Source organism: Pseudophryne corroboree, chromosome 5, assembly GCF_028390025.1.
Source record: "Pseudophryne corroboree isolate aPseCor3 chromosome 5, aPseCor3.hap2, whole genome shotgun sequence".
In the NCBI taxonomy this organism is placed as follows: Eukaryota; Metazoa; Chordata; class Amphibia; order Anura; family Myobatrachidae; genus Pseudophryne; species Pseudophryne corroboree.
Window position 1 is genome coordinate 677,928,755 of NC_086448.1, and position 17,975 is coordinate 677,946,729.

The 17,975-nt window shown below is 51.0% G+C and overlaps 1 protein-coding gene across 5 annotated transcripts in view; it reads left to right on the forward strand.

Moving 5' to 3' along the window:
* UBXN2B (UBX domain protein 2B) overlaps nt 1-17,975 on the forward strand; it is a 94,434-nt gene that overhangs the window by 41,239 nt on the left and 35,220 nt on the right. For all 5 annotated transcript variants that reach the window (XM_063923757.1, XM_063923758.1, XM_063923759.1 and 2 more), the window contains one exon: nt 7,518-7,610. In XM_063923757.1, the coding sequence (XP_063779827.1) occupies nt 7,518-7,610 (93 nt within the window). The remainder of the gene's footprint in view (nt 1-7,517; nt 7,611-17,975) is intronic.

A 17,975-nucleotide genomic window follows, 5' to 3' on the forward strand; every position in this document is an offset into this window, starting at 1 on the left:
GGCATCCGCCTTGGTGTTAAGAGTTCCAGCCCGATACTTAATGATAAAGGAAAATCTAGCAAAGAAGAGCGCCCATCTTGCCTGACGGGGATTCAAACATTGGGCCGTCTTGAGGTACAGTAAATTCTTGTGATCCGTAAAAATTGTAATTAAGTGTTTAGCACCTTCCAGAAGATATCTCCATTCTTCTAAAGCAGATTTAATTGCCAGCAGCTCTTTGTCTCCAATGGTGTAATTTAATTCGGCAGGGGAGAACTTGCGGGAATGGAAACCACACGGATGCAATTTCCCATCTGAGGCATACTGTGAAAGTACGGCACCTATGCCTACCGTGGAAGCATCAACCTCCAGAAAAAATGGTTTTAGGAAATCTGGCTGCTGTAGTACTGGAGCGGACATAAAGGCTACCTTCAGCTGTTTGAACGCTGCTACTGCTTCAGAAGGCCAATAGCTTGGGTCAGCCCCTTTCTTGGTCATAGCAGTAATAGGTGCCACGATAGTAGAGAAACCTCTTATAAATTTTCGATAATAATTTGCGAATCCTAGAAATCGTTGCACTGCTTTCAAGGAAAGAGGTTGAGTCCAATCCCGGATGGCAGAGAGTTTCTCCGGATCCATACGCAACTCAGTTCCAGAAATAATGTAGCCCAAAAATGGAATAGAAGAAACCTCAAAGGTGCACTTGGAGATTTTGCCATAAAGATGGTTCTCGCGCAACCGAAGGAGTACTTCCTTAACTTGTAGTCGGTGCTCAGAAAGATTCTTCGAAAATATCAGAATGTCACCCAAATATACTACTACATTCAGGTACAACATGTCCCGAAAGACTTCATTAATGAATCCCTGGAAGACGGCGGGGGCGTTGCTGAGGCCAAACGGCATTACCAGGTACTCGTAATGCCCATCTCTAGTATTGAAGGCCGTCTTCCATTCATCCCCTTGTCGGATACGTATCAGGTTATATGCTCCTCTTAAGTCAAGCTTAGTAAATACTCGAGCTCCCCGCACTCTATCAAAAAGCTCTGTGATGAGCGGCAGAGGATACTTGTTCTTAATGGTGACTTCATTCAGACCACGATAGTCTATACATGGTCTCAGGCCTCCATCTTTTTTCTTAACGAAAAAAAACCCAGCTCCCGCTGGAGAAGTGGTGGGACGGATGAATCCCTTCTGCAAATTAGACTTAATGTACTCTGTCACAGCTTGTGTCTCCGGAACCGACAAAGGATAAGTGCGACCTCGGGGTGGCATTTTTCCCGGAATAAGCTCAATAGGACAGTCCCAGGGCCTATGTGGAGGTAATTTATCTGCCGCCTGTTCCGAAAAGACATCTGAAAATTCTCGATAAGCCTCTGGAATAGACTCCACGTCCGACTTGGCCGATGCACGGAGTGGAAAGACAGGAGTAAGACAATTCAATTGACAGAAAGGACTCCAAGAAATTATTTGTGTCGACCTCCAGTCGACATGAGGGTTGTGAAGCCTGAGCCAGGGAAGACCCAAAACGAGATCATGAGACATCTCCTGAATTACAAGGAACTCTAATTGTTCTCGGTGCAAAGCTCCCACTTGTAGCTTAATTGACTCAGACTGACTTGTAATCAAGGCGTTAGGAATTTGGACACCGTTAATAGCTGTTATCGTAATAGGTCGTTCGACCAACTGTAACTTCAAGCCCAAACTCTGGGCGCCGGAGAGAGAAATAAAATTCCCCGCAGCTCCTGAATCCAATAGAGCCTTAACAGTTTTGACTTCTGTTTCTGTAAACAAAGATACTGAGAGTAAACAGTCCATTACTGGAGAAGATTGAGAAACCACACCCAGCTTGACTTCCCCGGAACAGGCTAGGACTGTCCGTTTCCCGGGCGAGACTTGCAAAACTTGAGGAAGTGATCCGCGGCTCCACAGTAGAGGCAAAGTCTACCCTCACGCCGACGCTGACGCTCTTCTGGAGATAGCCGAGACCGATTAATCTGCATGGGTTCGTCTGGATTTGAAATAACCGTTTGTTTAGACGGAAGAGCCCGGAATCTGGATCGATCAGACCGAGTACGTTCGCCGCCTCGTTCCTGCATGCGGAGATCCACTTTCACACAGAGTGAGATCAACTGTTCCAAAGAATCTGGCAAATCCCTTGTAATCAGTTCGTCCTTAAGACGGTCGGACAGCCCGTTCCAGAAAGCGGCCCGTAGGGCGTCATTATTCCAGCGCAGTTCGGAGGCTATGGTCTGAAAATTAATCACATACTGTCCTACTGAACGGGAGCCTTGTCGGACTCGGAGTAAATCTGAAGAGACAGCGGTCGTTCTGCCAGGCTCATCAAAGATCCTGCGGAAAGATGAGATGAAATCGGTGTAGCTGGAAACCAAAGGATCAGATAGCTCCCATAACGGAGACACCCATTCCAGCGCTGAGCCCTCAAGCAAGGAAATAATGTATGCTACTTTGGACCGATCCGTGGGGAAGTTGTGTGCGAGGAGTTCAAACTGTACCCCGCACTGGTTAAGAAAACCACGGCAACTCTTCGGATTGCCACTGTAGCGAGAGGGAGTGGGAAGCTGAAGACGTGACCTGGTTCCGGACACGGCGTGAACATTATCGGGAGCAACTGCTGGAGCGGGCGCCGGAGCTGGAGCCGGAACTACTGAAGCCAGGGATGCCTGAATTTGATCCAGCCGGCCGGATAGTTCCTGGAGATACCACATCACCTGGCTTTGCGCCGCCTCTTGACTCTGAACACGGGAAGCCAGGTCCTGAATGGCACCCGTCTCTGGGTTCCGATTCCCCGGGTCCATGTGGCCTGAGTATACTATCACTGACCTGAGTTGAGAGTGTTGTGGACTCTGGGTTTCTTCCGGTGTCCGGGAAGAGGAACCGCAACTGGGCCGCAGCAGGAATGGTCGAATGTAAGTTTTTCTCATGCAGGATTAGATCGGCAAACAGGAGGCATGTGTGGACGCTGAAGGTCTCCTGAAAGACAAAGCTTGAAAGGCGTTAATAAATCAGTGAAGAATATCCGATGCTGGAGGCACAAACTGCGCTAAAGTGCTCTGGGTGCTAGGAGACACTGAGGTGTTTTGAGACACTGAGATGATTGGAGGCACTGAGGTGTTTAGAGGTACAGAAGTGCTTGAAGGCGCGGAAGCGCTTGGAGGCACTGAGGTGCTTGGAGGTGCGTGGAGGCGCTCGGGCGCTTGGAGGCACGGAGGTGCGTGGAGGTGCTTGGAGGCACAGTAATGCTGGGAGGCACGGAGGTGCGTGGAGGCACGGAAGTGCGTGGAGGTGCTTGGAGGCTGTCACGATCCAGGTAATTCCTTATCAGTATTTACCTTCCAAATGCCTCCTGAGACTGTCCCAGCGTTCCAAGCCTGGATTCCATCTGCACTGTCTGTGTGCAGCACGCTGCATCTCATTGTTTCTAATCTCTTTACTGTGATTCTGGCAGCATCAGGGTTAAGTTTCACATGCAAGTTACAAACAATCTTTCCCTCCAAAAGCTAACATGGGCGCAGCCATGTTTTCCTAATCACATGTTACCTTTCAGCCTATCAGCTGTACTCTGCTCTCAGCCTGATTACCCAGCAGCTGCACTCTGGTCTCTGGTTAATCAGCCAGCCAATCCCTGTTTCCCAGCTGGTATAAATATCTTGTTCCTGGGGTGGAAAGATGTCAGTGCTTTAATTGTCTTCAGTGATCCCAGTGTGCAGTCCTCCCATGGACTTTCTCTGCAGTACAGCCTGACTCTGCAGTGTCTCATCATTGCATCCTGTGACTGCCAGTAAACATCGGTGTTCCGCCATCGATCCCCAGTAACCATCGGTGTTCCGCCATCGATCCCAAGTCTCCATCGGTGTTCCGCCATCGATCCCAAGTCTCCATCGGTGTTCCGCCATCGATCCCCAGTAACCATCGGTGTTCCGCCATCGATACCAAGTCTCCATCGGTGTTCCGCCATCGATCCCCAGTAACCATCGGTGTTCCGTCATCGATCCCAAGTATTTCTCTGAACTGTGTTTCCTATTACCGGTACCAAGTCATCAGTATTCTTCTGAACTGTGTTTAATAAAACCTTTGAACTTTCCCTTGTTGTCTTGGTCACGCCTTCGGGCATTTGTTCTAAAGGTTCCCTGCATGTCCAAGAACCCTGTACTGCCTCCCAGGTACACATATACCTCAGCCCCTACAACTGAGGCTTCCCCCTGGTCAGCACCAGCCCTCAGTTGTGACAGAGGCACAGTAATGCTGGGAGGCACGGAGGTGCGTGGAGGCACTTGGGTGCTGGGAGGCACAATAATGCTGGGAGGCACAATAATGCTGGGAGGTACGGAGGTGCGTGGAGGCACTCGGAGGCACGGAAGTGCGTGGAGGTGCTTGGACGCTTGGAGGCACGGTGATGCTTGGAAACAAAGAGATGCTTGAGAACACAGGATTTAGCAGGAACAGGGGAGCTCTGGAGATCAGTTTCTGACAGCAGAATGATGATACTCAGGCGCCGGGTCTCTGCCCGGCGTCTGACTTTGAATCTCCCGCCCTTGCCTGATTGGCGGAGCGGGCAGGTGACGTCAGTCCTGCTCCGCCTCCATGACCACACTCATGATGGCGGCGCCCTCGCTCCGGGAAGCCGCCGAGGAGACACACCGACCCGACGCCGGAACCCGGAGACCGCCAGGGGAGAGAGGCGCCGGGTAATCCAAGACACACGCAGGGGCAAGCGCGGGCGCCGCTGCCTGCGACGTGTGACACATAAATTTTCCAAAGTCACAATTGGAACCGACGACAAGATTGTCCTTTCTCGGGATGATACTGGACACAGAAGTACAGAGTATTTCTTCCAGTAGAAAAGGATATGGAAATACAGAGAATGTTCGAATAGATTCTGAAACCAACAAGAGTGTCGATTCATCAATGCATTCGGTCGTTGGGAAAGATGGTAGCGGCCTACGAGGCCATACAGTTTGGCCGATTCCATGCCAGAGTATTCCAGGGTACCTATTGGACAAGTGGTCCGGATCCCATCTACACATGCATCAGAGGACAATCCTGTCATCCAAAGCCAGAATTTAGCTCCTCGGGTGGCTACACAGTTCTCACCTCCTAGAGGGACGCAGGTTCGGGATTCAAGACTGGATCCTGGTGACCACGGATACAAGTCTCCGAGGCTGGGGAGCAGTCACAAAGAAACTTGTCTTCACATAAACGTTCTGGAGTTGAGAGCCATTTACAATGGCCTTCTACAAGCGTTACATCTTCTTCAAGATCAACCTATACAGATCCAGTCGGACAATGTAACAGCAGTCGCTTACATAAACCGTCAGGGCGGAACGAAAAGCAGAGCGGCAAGGGCAGAGGTGACAAAGTTCCTCCGCTGGGCAGAAAGACATGCAAGAGCTCTGTCGGCAATTTTCATTCCGGGAGTGGACAACTGGGAAGCAGACTTCCTCAGCAGACACGATCTCCATTCAGGAGAATGGGGCCTCCACCAAGAAGTCTTTGCAGAGGTGACAGGTCTTTGGGGAGTTCCTTAAGTAGACATGATGGCATCTCGTCTCAACAAGAAGCTTCAGAGATATTGTTCCAGGTCGAGAGACCCTCAAGCAATAGCAGTGGATGCACTAGTGAGTGACCCAGTGGGTGTTCCGGTCGGTATATGTCTTCCCTCCACTTGCACTGATACCAGAAGTTCTCAAAATCATAAGGAGAACAGGAGTTCAAGCGATCCTCATGGTCCCAGACTGGCCAAGGAGGGCTTGGTATCCAGATCTTCAAGAGTTGATCATAGAAGATCCTTGGCCTCTTCCTCTTCGCGAGGACCTGCTACAGCAGGGGCCGTGCGTGTATCACGACTTACCGTGGCTACGTTTGACGGCATGGCTGTTGAGTGCCGAATCCTAGCCCGAAAGGGTATTCCCAAAGAAGTCATACCCACTCTTATTCAGGCCAGGAAAGGAGTAACGTCTAAACATTACCACCGTATTTGGAGAAAATATGTGTCTTGGTGTGAAACCAAGAAGGCTCCAACGGAAGAGTTTTCAGTTAGGACGTTTTCTCCATTTTTTCCAGGCGGGTGTGGATGCAGACCTACGATTGGGTTCAATCAAGGGCCAGCTTTCGGCTTTGTCCGTTTTTTTTCCGAAACAATTGGCCTCCCTTCCAGAAGTTCAGACGTTCGTGAAAGGGGTGCTACACATCCAACCTCCATTTGTGCCTCCTGTGGCACCATGGGATCTTAACGTGGTGTTCCGATTCCTTCAATCGGATTGGTTTGAACCTCTCCAGGAGATGGAGTTGAAATTTCTCACTTGGAAAGTGGTCATGCTGTTGGCCTTGGCATCCGCAAGAAGGGTGTGTGAGTTAGGGGCCTTGTCTTACAAGAGCCCTTACCTGATCTTCCATGAAGATAGGGCTGAGTTACGAACTCATCAACAATTTCTTCCAAAGGTGGTTTTCTTCTTTCCATATACACCAACCTATTGTGGTGCCAGTGGCTTCTGACACCATCGCTGCTTCAAAGTCTCTTGATGTGGTCAGGGCTTTGAGAATCTATGTCGCAAGAACGACTCGGATAAGGAAAACAGAGGCTCTGTTTGTCCTGTATGCTCCCAACAAGATTGGGTTTTCTGCTTCTAAGCAGACTATTGCGCGCTGGATCAGAGGGACGATTCAGCGCGCTCATTCTTCGGTAGGATTGCCGGTACCGAATTCGGTGACTGCCCATTCTACTAGAAAGGTGGGCTCGTCCTGGGCGGCTGCCCGGGGGGTCTCAGCATTACAACTTTGCTGAGCAGCTACTTGGTCAGGGGCAAACACGTTTGCTAAGTTTTACAAGTTTGACACCTTGGCCGATGAGGACCTCAAGTTTGGTCAATCGGTGCTGCAGGGTCATCCGCACTCTCCTGCCCGTACTGGAGCTTTGGTATAACCCCATGGTACTGAAGTGGACCCCAGCATCCTCTAGAACGTATGAGAAAACAGGAATTTAATACCTACCGGTAAATCCTTTTCTCCTAGTCCGTAGAGGATGCTGGGCGCCCGACCCAGTGCGTACTTTACCTGCAGTTATTAGTTGTAGTTACACAAGTGTTGTGTTACGGTTATTTTCAGCATGTTGCTGCAAAGATTGTTCATGCCCGTTGGCATGTGTTGTGTTGAATGCCATGTTGTGCGGCATGGTTGAGGTGTGAGCTGGTATGAATCTCACCGTTAAATTAAAAGTAATTCCTTTCCTCTAAATGTCCGTCTCCCTGGGCACAGTTCCTATACTGAGGTCTGGAGGAGGGGCATAGAGGGAGGAGCCAGTTCACACCCTTGAAAAGTCTTAAAGTGCCCATGGCTCCTGCGGAACCGTCTATACCCCATGGTACTGAAGTGGACCCCAGCATCCTCTACGGACTAGGAGAAAAGGATTTACCGGTAGGTATTAAAATCCTGTTTTTTTTTAGATCTGTCACTAAGGAGATATTTTGCTGCAAAGTGTGATGTAAATGTGTTTTCATAGTTTCTATTTCCTTCTTTACTAGTTGTTCGCCGGGGGTGGATACAAGCTGGGCGATTCATCAGTGAAGCAGTCTGAATACATTCGAGATGATGAGCTATTGCCTGGAGGATCTGATGTGAGAGATGCCTTATTGCCATTACATCTTTTTTTCCTAATTTATTTTGCCTGACCTATTTATATTTAGTATCTGTTACATGATGAAGTAGATCTGACAGCTAGTAAACTGATCTATAGAAGAGTTTTGGACAGCGTGCAGTAATCAGCATGGCAGGACAAATGGGCAGCGCTCAGCTTCAGGTAATGGGGATTGTCCTTCTGCCTTGATAGCTCTGTGGTGTACTCTTACTGGGGTTGGATATGTTATGTTGACATGGTCATAATGTTGATATTGACCATGTAGCCAGTGATGAAATGCAGACATGTTAGAATGTCAGCATATTGTCACTGGTGGCCCTGCAGTAACTTACCTGCTCCAGACAGCTGCAGTGCCTCCCCGGGCGTCTTCTGGGTCAGACCACTGATCCTCTGCCGTGGCGGCAAGTTTTTCTCCCCTAACCCTCCTTCTACTGTGTAAGCACCCTCCCCTCCAAAACCCTAACCCTGATGTCAACATTCTGAATGTCTACATTGTCAACCTATTGACTACACCCCCTCTTACTGAGAGTGTTTTGTCCAAAAGCTGACAGCCCCTTTAATTTTTTTTCCTCAGGAAGTCCTGAAATTGACTGATCCCACACCTGCACGTATTCTTCTGTGCTAGCCAATCTCATAAACCTTCTAACATTAATGAGTATGGTCAGCTATGTACAGCAGCATACGTGTAAGTGATTAGCACAAATGTTTGTTAGGAAGATTGTAGGTAGAGCATCTACATACCTTATTCCCCGCTTGCAGTCAGAGTTATCATTCGTGAATATCTTCGATGAGTCTATAGATTTTACTGAAATGTTATTTTCATTTATGATTGTAGCCATTCACATTATTCTATATGACCCCCTGGTTGTCTTCAGAAACTATACCATAACTTAATAGCAAAGCACTGCTCTTATTTGAGTCATGGGGCACACATACATAACTAATGCGCACTTATCCTGCTGCTAGACTGTTTGTTCTAACGCCTCTCTGCAACAAGTTTAGATGTATTGCCTTTGGACTGATATTACCATCCTGCACAGTGCATGTACTGTACATAGGAAATGGGAGCTTTAATGAAATCCTTTAAGGGTTCCCGTGTAAATGGTTTCACTGGGACTTGACTGTGTGCAGCTGCCTCCTGTGTAGCATACTTCCACATATCTTTGTATTAAACCAGTATTTGCTTTTGGAGCCTCTGTGTCGTCCATGTTTTCCACTGCTCTTTGGCTTCTCCAGTGCATGCCATGTTCAGGTATGCGTCAGGCCACTATAGTTTTTCTCTTTAGCATCCAGTATCTCTTGCACGTTCAGAGTACAAGGAGCAGAGCCATAACTTGCTGCTGATCCTCTGGATAAATAGTGCATTGTAAGGAGGTAACTTGCTGTACAGTGACATTGCAACGACTAGGGTTTCTTTACTTCTGCCTTGTAGTAGAGAATATAACCTAACCATCTTTTCTCTGCTAGCTGGTGTTACACTGATAGAACTGAGAGGCAATCTGTAAGTCACTGCTTACTTGCTGCACATATGGGTGTGGTGCTACACATTTATCAGCTCTGCTGGGTGCCACGGGTTGGTTGTCCAGTACCTATTAAACTGATTTTTGGTCAATGGAATAGCTAAACCAGTGCTTGTAGCTGACAGTCACAAAGTATGTGGGCAAAGAGAAGCACAACCCTATCCACCACCACATACCTTAGCCTATGGATGACTGGTAAGCACACGTCTCTCAGTTTAATAATTTTTTGTTGAGTTTCTCCATAAGAAACTTTTGGCTTATGGGTGCCATGGAAAAATATGTATACTCTAGGAAGCCGTGATTCAAGACAGTTTGGGAACCACTGATTTAGCATATTAGTATATTTAGCTGATATTTGATGCGTTTGTCTCCTGTAGATTGAGGCTATCATTGGTCATTATTTGTTTTCCCTCCAGTCTAAAGAGTTTTCCCATATTAAATAATTAGTGACATTGGTCATTATTTGTTTTCCCTCCAGTCTAAAGAGTTTTCCCATATTAAATAATTAGTGATTTTTTTTTCTTTGCTGTTAATATTGGTGAGGCCAGACCTTTTCTCCAGTTTTAAATCTTTGGAAGAATAGTTATACAAATGGCATTGCCCTTTCTGAGTTTAGTTGCTTATGAGTTGATTTGACAGATGTATACCTTGTACTGCATCAATGTCACAACTCGCCGGCATATTCTCCAGATACGTCAATCTGAAATCGCCGCCAGTGACTTACAGGTTACTTCCGACACCACCAACAGTTTTACTGGGCAATGCCTTGGCCACAGCGGCTCATCGGTTCCACTTTACCAGAATACACTTGAAAAATCAGTAGCGTGAGCCTCGCAAGGCACAGACATAAGAACATAGAAATCAGAATGAGAAATTAGGTTTTCATTTCAAGAATAAGAATACTTCAGAGCTTACAGTTACAAAAAAGATAGTTACAGAGTATAATCTCCTATATAATAGCCCAGATCTGTGACTTTGTGACTTATTTGCTAACGCTGGGCGGAGTCACAACCCTGGGCGGAGTTAGTCAAATGAGTCGCAGATCTGGGCAAATCTATAGGAGACTAGGAGCAGAAGCAGATAGTATGGGCATGGCACAGGCAGGGGTGCATACCTCCCAGCTTTCTTCGGGCAGAAGGGGTGCATACCTCCAAGCTTTCTTCAGGCAGAAGGAGGGACACACGTGCGGCGAAAATGGGGCGTGGCCAACGAAAATGGGGCATGGCTTCACGGGAGGGCCCCCGTTTTCGTCAGTGAGGGGGCATGCCCAGCGCTCTGTGAGCTGCTGGCATGCCTCCAGGGGCGGATTATGAGTCCGGGGGGGCCAGGGCACTTGAGACAGGGGAGCCCTATCTCATTGCTGTTCCTGCTGTGGGGATGGGGGCGTGGCCTAATCGCGGGACACGTGACCACGCCCCCTTATGCAAATTCCGGGATTTTTTTTTTATGTGGCATTTTGGCCCCTCAGTTAGGGCTAAATCCAGCGGAGGTGGTCGCTCCCCCCTACACACCCGCACAGGCAGAAGAAAGCAGGGAGACTGCTGCCTCCCTGCAACACCACAGACATGCCAACATAGGCGTGCGCAGAGACTGACTGGCGGGTGCCGCTCCGGACTTCCCCCCCATCAAGACATTATAGTGTTCTCTCACCTCCCCTGTCCTGGATATAGACTGCTCACCTGGGCGGCCCATAGACTGCACACCTGGGCGGCCCAGGTGAGCAGTCTATATCCAGGACAGGGGAGGTGAGAGAACACTATAATGCCGTGGAGGGGGGGAAGTCCGGAGCGGCACCCGCCAGTCAGTCTCTGCGCACGCCTATGCCTGCCAACACGCAGCAGCGTGTGCTGACTGTAGCACAATGCTGCCGCTGTTGCTGGCAGGACGGGGGAGCTTCTGAGCTGGGACAGAGCTTCTCCAGCCGGGGGGCCCCCTAAAACTGTGGGGCCCACGGTACGTACCCCCTGCCCCCCCTTAATCCGGCTCTGCTGCCGGAACCCCGGGATAGTTGGGAGGTATAGGGGTGTGTGAGGGGGTATGCCGTACAGACAGACGGGCACCGGCTCACTGTGTGCTTGACCCCCCACATCAGCATACTCAGCAGGGTCTCTCTGGCGCAGAGGAGCGTCACTTTCTAGCACACTCCACGCTTCTTAGCTGCAGTTTTGTGGGGCACCTGCCGCTGTGCAGGTTCCGTACTGCCTCTGTTATCTCCAGCCCCGGCAACCCCACCGCTACCTGCAGCACTGCCGCCCACAGTGAGGTGCGCCCAGCTCCTTCCCACACTTTAGCCAGCTGGTAGCGCTGCAGAAGTCTGCGCTGCTTGCAGGCTCCGACCCCCTCCTCCCTCCAGCCGCAGTGTCTCCTGGGAGCTAACCAGTCACTCCCAGTCTCCCCTTACCACAGTGCCCAGCAGCCGCGAGTTCCGCGCTGTGTGCATGCTATGACCCCCTCCTTCCTCCAGTCGCAGCGTCTCCTGGGGGCTAACCAGTCACTCCCAGTCTTCCCTTACCACAGTGCCCAGCAGCCGCGAGTTCCGCGCTGTGTGCATGCTATGACCCCCTCCTTCCTCCAGTCGCAGCGTCTCCTGGGGGCTAACCAGTCACTCCCAGTCTCCCCTTACCACAGTGCCCAGCAGCCGCGAGTTCCGCGCTGTGTGCATGCTATGACCCCCTCCTTCCTCCAGTCGCAGCGTCTCCTGGGGGCTAACCAGTCACTCCCAGTCTTCCCTTACCACAGTGCCCGGCAGCTGCGCGAGGTCTGCGGTGTGTGACTGAGGAGGGGGGGAGGGATGCTGACGGCCAGAGGAAGCAGGACTCCAGCCTGAGAGAGTCAGCCATGCCAAGTCCCCACCAGCAGCAGATCCCAACAGGTTGGAGTGGAACAGCAGCAGCCAGCAGCAGTGACTCCGGTAAGACACATCTGTCTGTCACCACTGTTTTGTCCCTAATACCAATCTCTACCGCGCCCTGTGTTCTGTCATGTCCTTGTCACCCCTGGCCTTGCCCTGTCACCCTTATCATGGCCCTGTTACCCTTATGCTGGCCCTGTTACCCCTATCCTGGCCCTGTTACCCCTATCCTGGCCCTTGTCACCCCTGTGCTTGCCCTGTCACCCCTGTGCTTGCCCTGTCACCCCTGTCCTGGTCCTGCCGCCCCTACCCTGGCCCTGTCACCCCTATCCTGTCCCTGTCATTTCTGTCCTGGCCCCGTCGCCCCTGTCCTGGCCCCGTCACCCCTGTCCTGGACCCGTCACCCCTGTTCTGACCCTGTCACTCCTGTCCTGGCCCTGTTACTGCATGCCCTCCAACTACCTTTTTGGCAGGTACAGTACCCGCAGCGCCTCCAGACCCCTACTCAATGCACCACACCTCCGCACCTTCCCCTCCACCACATGCGGCACTCCACCCCTCCCCCACACGCTGTGCCTCCAGACCCCCTACACCACCCGTGGCTCCCACTCCTCCGCCCCTCCACCACCCACAGCACCTCCAGACCCCCTCCACCCCCCATATATGTCTCCCCCCACACCTGCCCCCCTCCACCCACAGCATCTGCAGACACCCTCCTCCATCTGCGGTCCCCCCCTCACCCACCCCTCCCCCAGCCATGGCACCCCTGCAACTGCCCCTCCACCACCTGCAGCGCCTCCGGACCCCCTTCCCCATCCACCGCACCACCCGTACCTGCCCCTCCCCTACCCAAGGCGCCTCCGGACCCCCTACCCCACCCCCGGCACCCCCGCCCCTTCCCATCCCACAGAACCTACGGAACCCTTCACCCATCCGCAACATCCCCGCACCTGCCCCTCTCCCACCCGTGGCACCCCTGCCACTCCCCCACCTACAGTGCCTCCGGACCCCTCCTCCATCTGCAGCCCCCACACCTCTGCCCCTCTCCCACCCGCAGCACCTCCCGACCCTTCCCCATCCGGGCCCCCCCCCCCCCCCGCTTCCGCCCCCTCCATCCGCAGCATCTACAGACACCCTCCCCCATCCGCAGTCCCCCCAGCACCCGCTACATTCTGTACATCGTGCCCTGCAGGTGCTGTTCACGCTGTCGCAAGGGGCTGCGCATCCTTCACCATCGCACGCCCTTTCATTGTGCAATATTTAACCACTAACAAAGGAATGCAGGTAATACTCCATATAATACAAATATTGAACCCCAGAAAGGCATGCAAGGGTTAAGGGGGCGTAGCCCCTTGCGACGGTGTGAAGAGCGCCCGTAGGGCGCGATGAAGCACCTAGTTGATTATATTTAAATATACACACAGATTACAGTTTCAGAAAGAAAAAAAAACAATAGTTTCAGAACCTTAAGTTAACTTACTCTGAGGCTTAGGTGATCTGGAGGAGAAAACACCAGGAAGCAGAAGCTGGTCCCATTCTCTAAGCCCAAAAATCTTCCAGAGTGAACACCCAGCAGTTTCAGTTGCTGGGGGTTATAGTGCTACAAACCACTCCTTACTCAGTGGCCCCCACCCTTGCCACTTTGAAAAAAGAAAGGACTCTCTTTTGTCCTCGCCCAAAGCTTGTTTGTGTCGAAATATCTGAAGCGCTTCTTGGTCAAGTGAGCAATCAATATTTAATTACTTTTCAGTGTATAAATGTAGATGTGGTTCTTCCTCTGGGGACACAAACCATATCTTACTTCAGTGGACATAGATGAACCGACACACTGTTTATAGCAGGGGGATAACACCACACTGGTCAGTGTGTCTCGACCTATTGTGACAATCCCTACTCGATATCCGGACCAGCAACACTTTGTGGCCAAGGACCAAGCCATACCTACCGTTGTTTGGACATCCAGTGTGAGGACTGCTTGCTAATTCAAGGACCACACGGACTGGCTACTATCAACAGGGTAACGTTGATCCACTGTCTGGATATTATACCGGAACTGTTAATTTTCTCTTACGTCCTAGAGGATCCTGGGAACTCCGTAAGGACCATGGGGTATAGACTGGCTCCGCAGGAGACATGGGCACCTATAAAGAACTTTTAGTATGGGTGTGCACTGGCTCCTCCCTCTATACCCCTCCTCCAGACCTCAGTTAGATCTTGTGCCCAGAGGAGATAGGGTGCATTACAGGGAGCTCTCCTGAGTTTTCTGTGTAAAAGAATTTTGTTAGGTTTTTTATTTTCAGGGAGCACTGCTGGCAACAGACTCCCTGCATCGTGGGACTGAGGAGAGAGAAGCAGACCTACTTAAATGATAGGATCTGCTTCTTAGGCTACTGCACACCATTAGCTCCAGAGGGAGTCGGAACACAGGTCTCACCCTGGGTTTCGTCCTGGAGCCGCGCCGCCGTCGTCCTCGCAGAGCCGGAAGATAGAAGCTGGGTGAGTATGAGAAGAAAAGAAGACTTCAAGGCGGCAGAAGACTTCAGATCTTCATGAGGTAAGCGCGCAGCGGTAACGCTGCGCGCCATTGCTCCCACACAACACACACAGGCACAGATGGGTTCAGGGCGCAGGGGGGTGCCCTGGGCAGCAATAAACCTAGTTTTTGGCACAAATATATATATTAGGCTGCGGAGGCAGCAAAAAGACGATCCCCCGCCATTTTTATGAAATTGAAGCGGGACCGAAGCCCGCCGCTGGAGGGGGCGGAGCTTGATCCCTCAGCACTAACAAGCGCCATTTTCTCCACAGAAGCTGCAGAGAACGCTGGCTCCCCGGACTCTCCCCTGCTGAACACATCAGAGGGCTGAAAAAAAGAGGAGGGGGGCACATTTCAAGCGCAGTGAGTGGGAATAGCTTTGGCATTATATATAAAAGCGCTATCTGGGTTTTCCAGTGTCAGTTGGCGCTGGGTGTGCATACTCTCTCTCTGTCTCTCCAAAGGGCCTGGTTGGGGAATTGTCCCCATATAGTTATATCCCTGTGTGTGTGTGTGAGGGGGGGGGTAGGGGGGGGGGGGGTCGGTACGGGCGTGCCGGCATGTCTGAAGCGGAAGGCTTATCAAAGAAGGAGGTGGAGGAGATAAGTGGTGTGTCCCCGTCGGTAGTGCCGACTCAGGAATGTATGGATATGTGGCATATGTTAAATGCAAGTGTAGCATCATTGCATAAGAGGCTAGACAAAGCAGAATCCAGGGAGACATAAGGGGGTCAATCCACGGATTGGACTGACTCACAGGGCCCGTCAGGGTCTCAAAAGCGTCCCTTGTCACAAATTGTGGACACAGATACCGACACGGACTCTGATTCCAGTGTCGACTATGATGATGGTAGATTGCACCCTAGGGTGGCAAAAACTATTCAGTATATGATTATTGCAATAAAAGATGTTTTGCATATCACAGATGACCCCTTTGTTCCCGACACAAGGGTGCGCATGTATAAGGAAAAGAAACCTGTGGTAAACTTTCCTCCATCTCATGAACTTAATGAGTTATTTGAAAAAGCTTGGGAATCTCCAGATAAGAGACTGCAGATTCCCAAAAGGGTTCTTATGGCGTACCCTTTCCCTACACAGGACAGGGCACGTTGGGAATCCTCTCCCATAGTGGACAAGGCTCAAACACGCCTGTCCAAGAAGGTGGCGCTGCCCTCTCCAGATACAGCGGCCCTCAAGGACCCTGCAGACCGCAGGCAGGAGACTACATTAAAGTCTATTTATACACATACTGGTACTTTACTTAGACCGGCAATTGCGTCGGCATGGGTATGTAGTGCAGTTGCAGCTTGGACTGAGACCCTGTCAGCTGACCTTGATACCCTAGATAGGGATACTTTTTTGCTAACTTTAGCACATATTAAAGACGCAGTCTTATATATGAGAGACGCTCAAAGAGACATTGGATTGTTGGGTTCCAGAGCCAATGCCATGGCGATTTCAGCGAGATGATCCTTATGGACCCGCCAATGGACGGGTGATGCGGATTCAAAAAAGCATATGGAGGTTTTACCCTACAAGGGTGATGTGTTGTTTGGGGATGGGCTCGCGGACCTGGTTTCCACAGCTACCGCAGGTAAATCTACCTTTTTACCTTTTGTTCCCCAACAGCAAAAGAAAACTCCACAGTATCAGATGCAGTCCTTTCGGTCGCAAAAGCCCAGAAGAGGTCGGGGCTCCTCCTTCCTTGCCAGAGGTAAGGGTAGAGGGAAAAGAACACCTGCCGCGGCGGGTTCCCAGGAACAGAAGTCCTCCCCGGCTTCTACAAAATCCACCGCATGACGCTGGGGCTCCCCTGCGGGAGTCCGCACCGGTGGGGGCACGCCTTCGACTCTTCAGCCAGGTCTGGGTTCGTTCAGACGTAGATCTTTGGGCGATGGAGATAGTTTCCCAAGGCTACAAGCTGGAATTCGAAGAGGTGCCCCCACGCCGATTTTTCAAGTCGACCTTACCAGCTTCTACCCCAGAGCGGGAAGTGGTGTTAGCGGCAATTTAAATGCTGTGTCAACAGCAAGTGATTATCGGGGTTCCCCTGAGCCAACAGGGAAAAGGGTACTATTCTACACTCTTTGTGATCCCGAAGCCGGATGGTTCGGTCAGGCCCATTTTAAATCTAAAATCCCTAAATCTGTACTTGAAAAGTTTCAAATTCAAGATGGAATCACTCCGAGCTGTAATAGCCAGCCTGGAAGGGGGGGATTTTATGGTGTCACTGGACATAAAGGATGCTTACCTTCATGTCCCCATATATCCTGCTCATCAGGAGTACCTGAGATTCGCGGTACAGGATTGTCATTTCCATTTTCAGACGTTGCCGTTTGGGCTTTCAACGGCCCCGAGGATTTTCACCAAGATAATGGCGGAAATGATGGTGATCCTGCGCAGGCAAGGAGTCACAATTATGCCATACTTGGACGAACTCCTGATGAAGGCGAGATCAAAAGATCAATTACTGAAGAACGTGTCACTCTCTCTGAGAGTGCTCCAGCAACACGGTTGGATTCTCAATCTGTCAAAGTCACAGTTGGTTCCAACAACTCGACTATCGTTCCTAGGCATGATACTAGACAAGGAACGAAAGAAGGTTTTTCTCCCGTTGGAAAAAGCCCAGGACCTCCAGAACATGGTCAGAGACCTGATAAAGCCAAAAAGAGTGTCAGTTCATCAATGCACTCGAGTTCTGGGGAAAATGGTGGCAGCCTACGAGGCCATTCCCTTCGGCAGGTTCCATGCGAGGACGTTTCAATGGGACCTTCTGGACAAGTGGTCCGGGTCCCATCTACAAATACATCAGAAAATAACACTGTCCCCCAGGGCCAGGGTGTCTCTCCCATGGTGGCTGCAAAGTACTCACCTTCTAGAGGGTCGCAGGTTCGGCATTCAGGACTGGGTTCTGGTAACCACGGACGCGAGCCTCCGAGGATGGGGAGCAGTCACCCAAGGAAGAAACTTTCAAGGACTATGGTCAAGCCAGGAGTCCTGTCTGCACATCAACGTGCTGGAATTAAGGGCCAGATACAACGGAATTCGACAAGCAAGGGTCGTCTTCGCAACCTACCGGTTCTGATTCAATCAGACAATGTCACAGCCGTGGCTCATGTGAACCCCCAAGGCGGGACAAGGAGCAGAGTCGCGATGGCGGAAGCCACCAGGATTCTTCGCTGGGCGGAAAATCACGTAAGCGTTCTGTCAGCTGTTTTCATTCCGTGAGTGGACAACTGGGAAGCAGACTTCCTCAGCAGACACGATCTCCATCCAGGAGAGTGGGGACTTCATCAAGAAGTCTTTGCAGAGATAACGGGTCTCTGGGGAGTTCCTCAAGTAGACATGATGGCGTCACGCCTCAACAAGAAGCTTTGGAGGTACTGTGCCAGGTCCCGGGACCCTCAGGCAATAGCAGTAGACGCTCTGGTAACGCCAT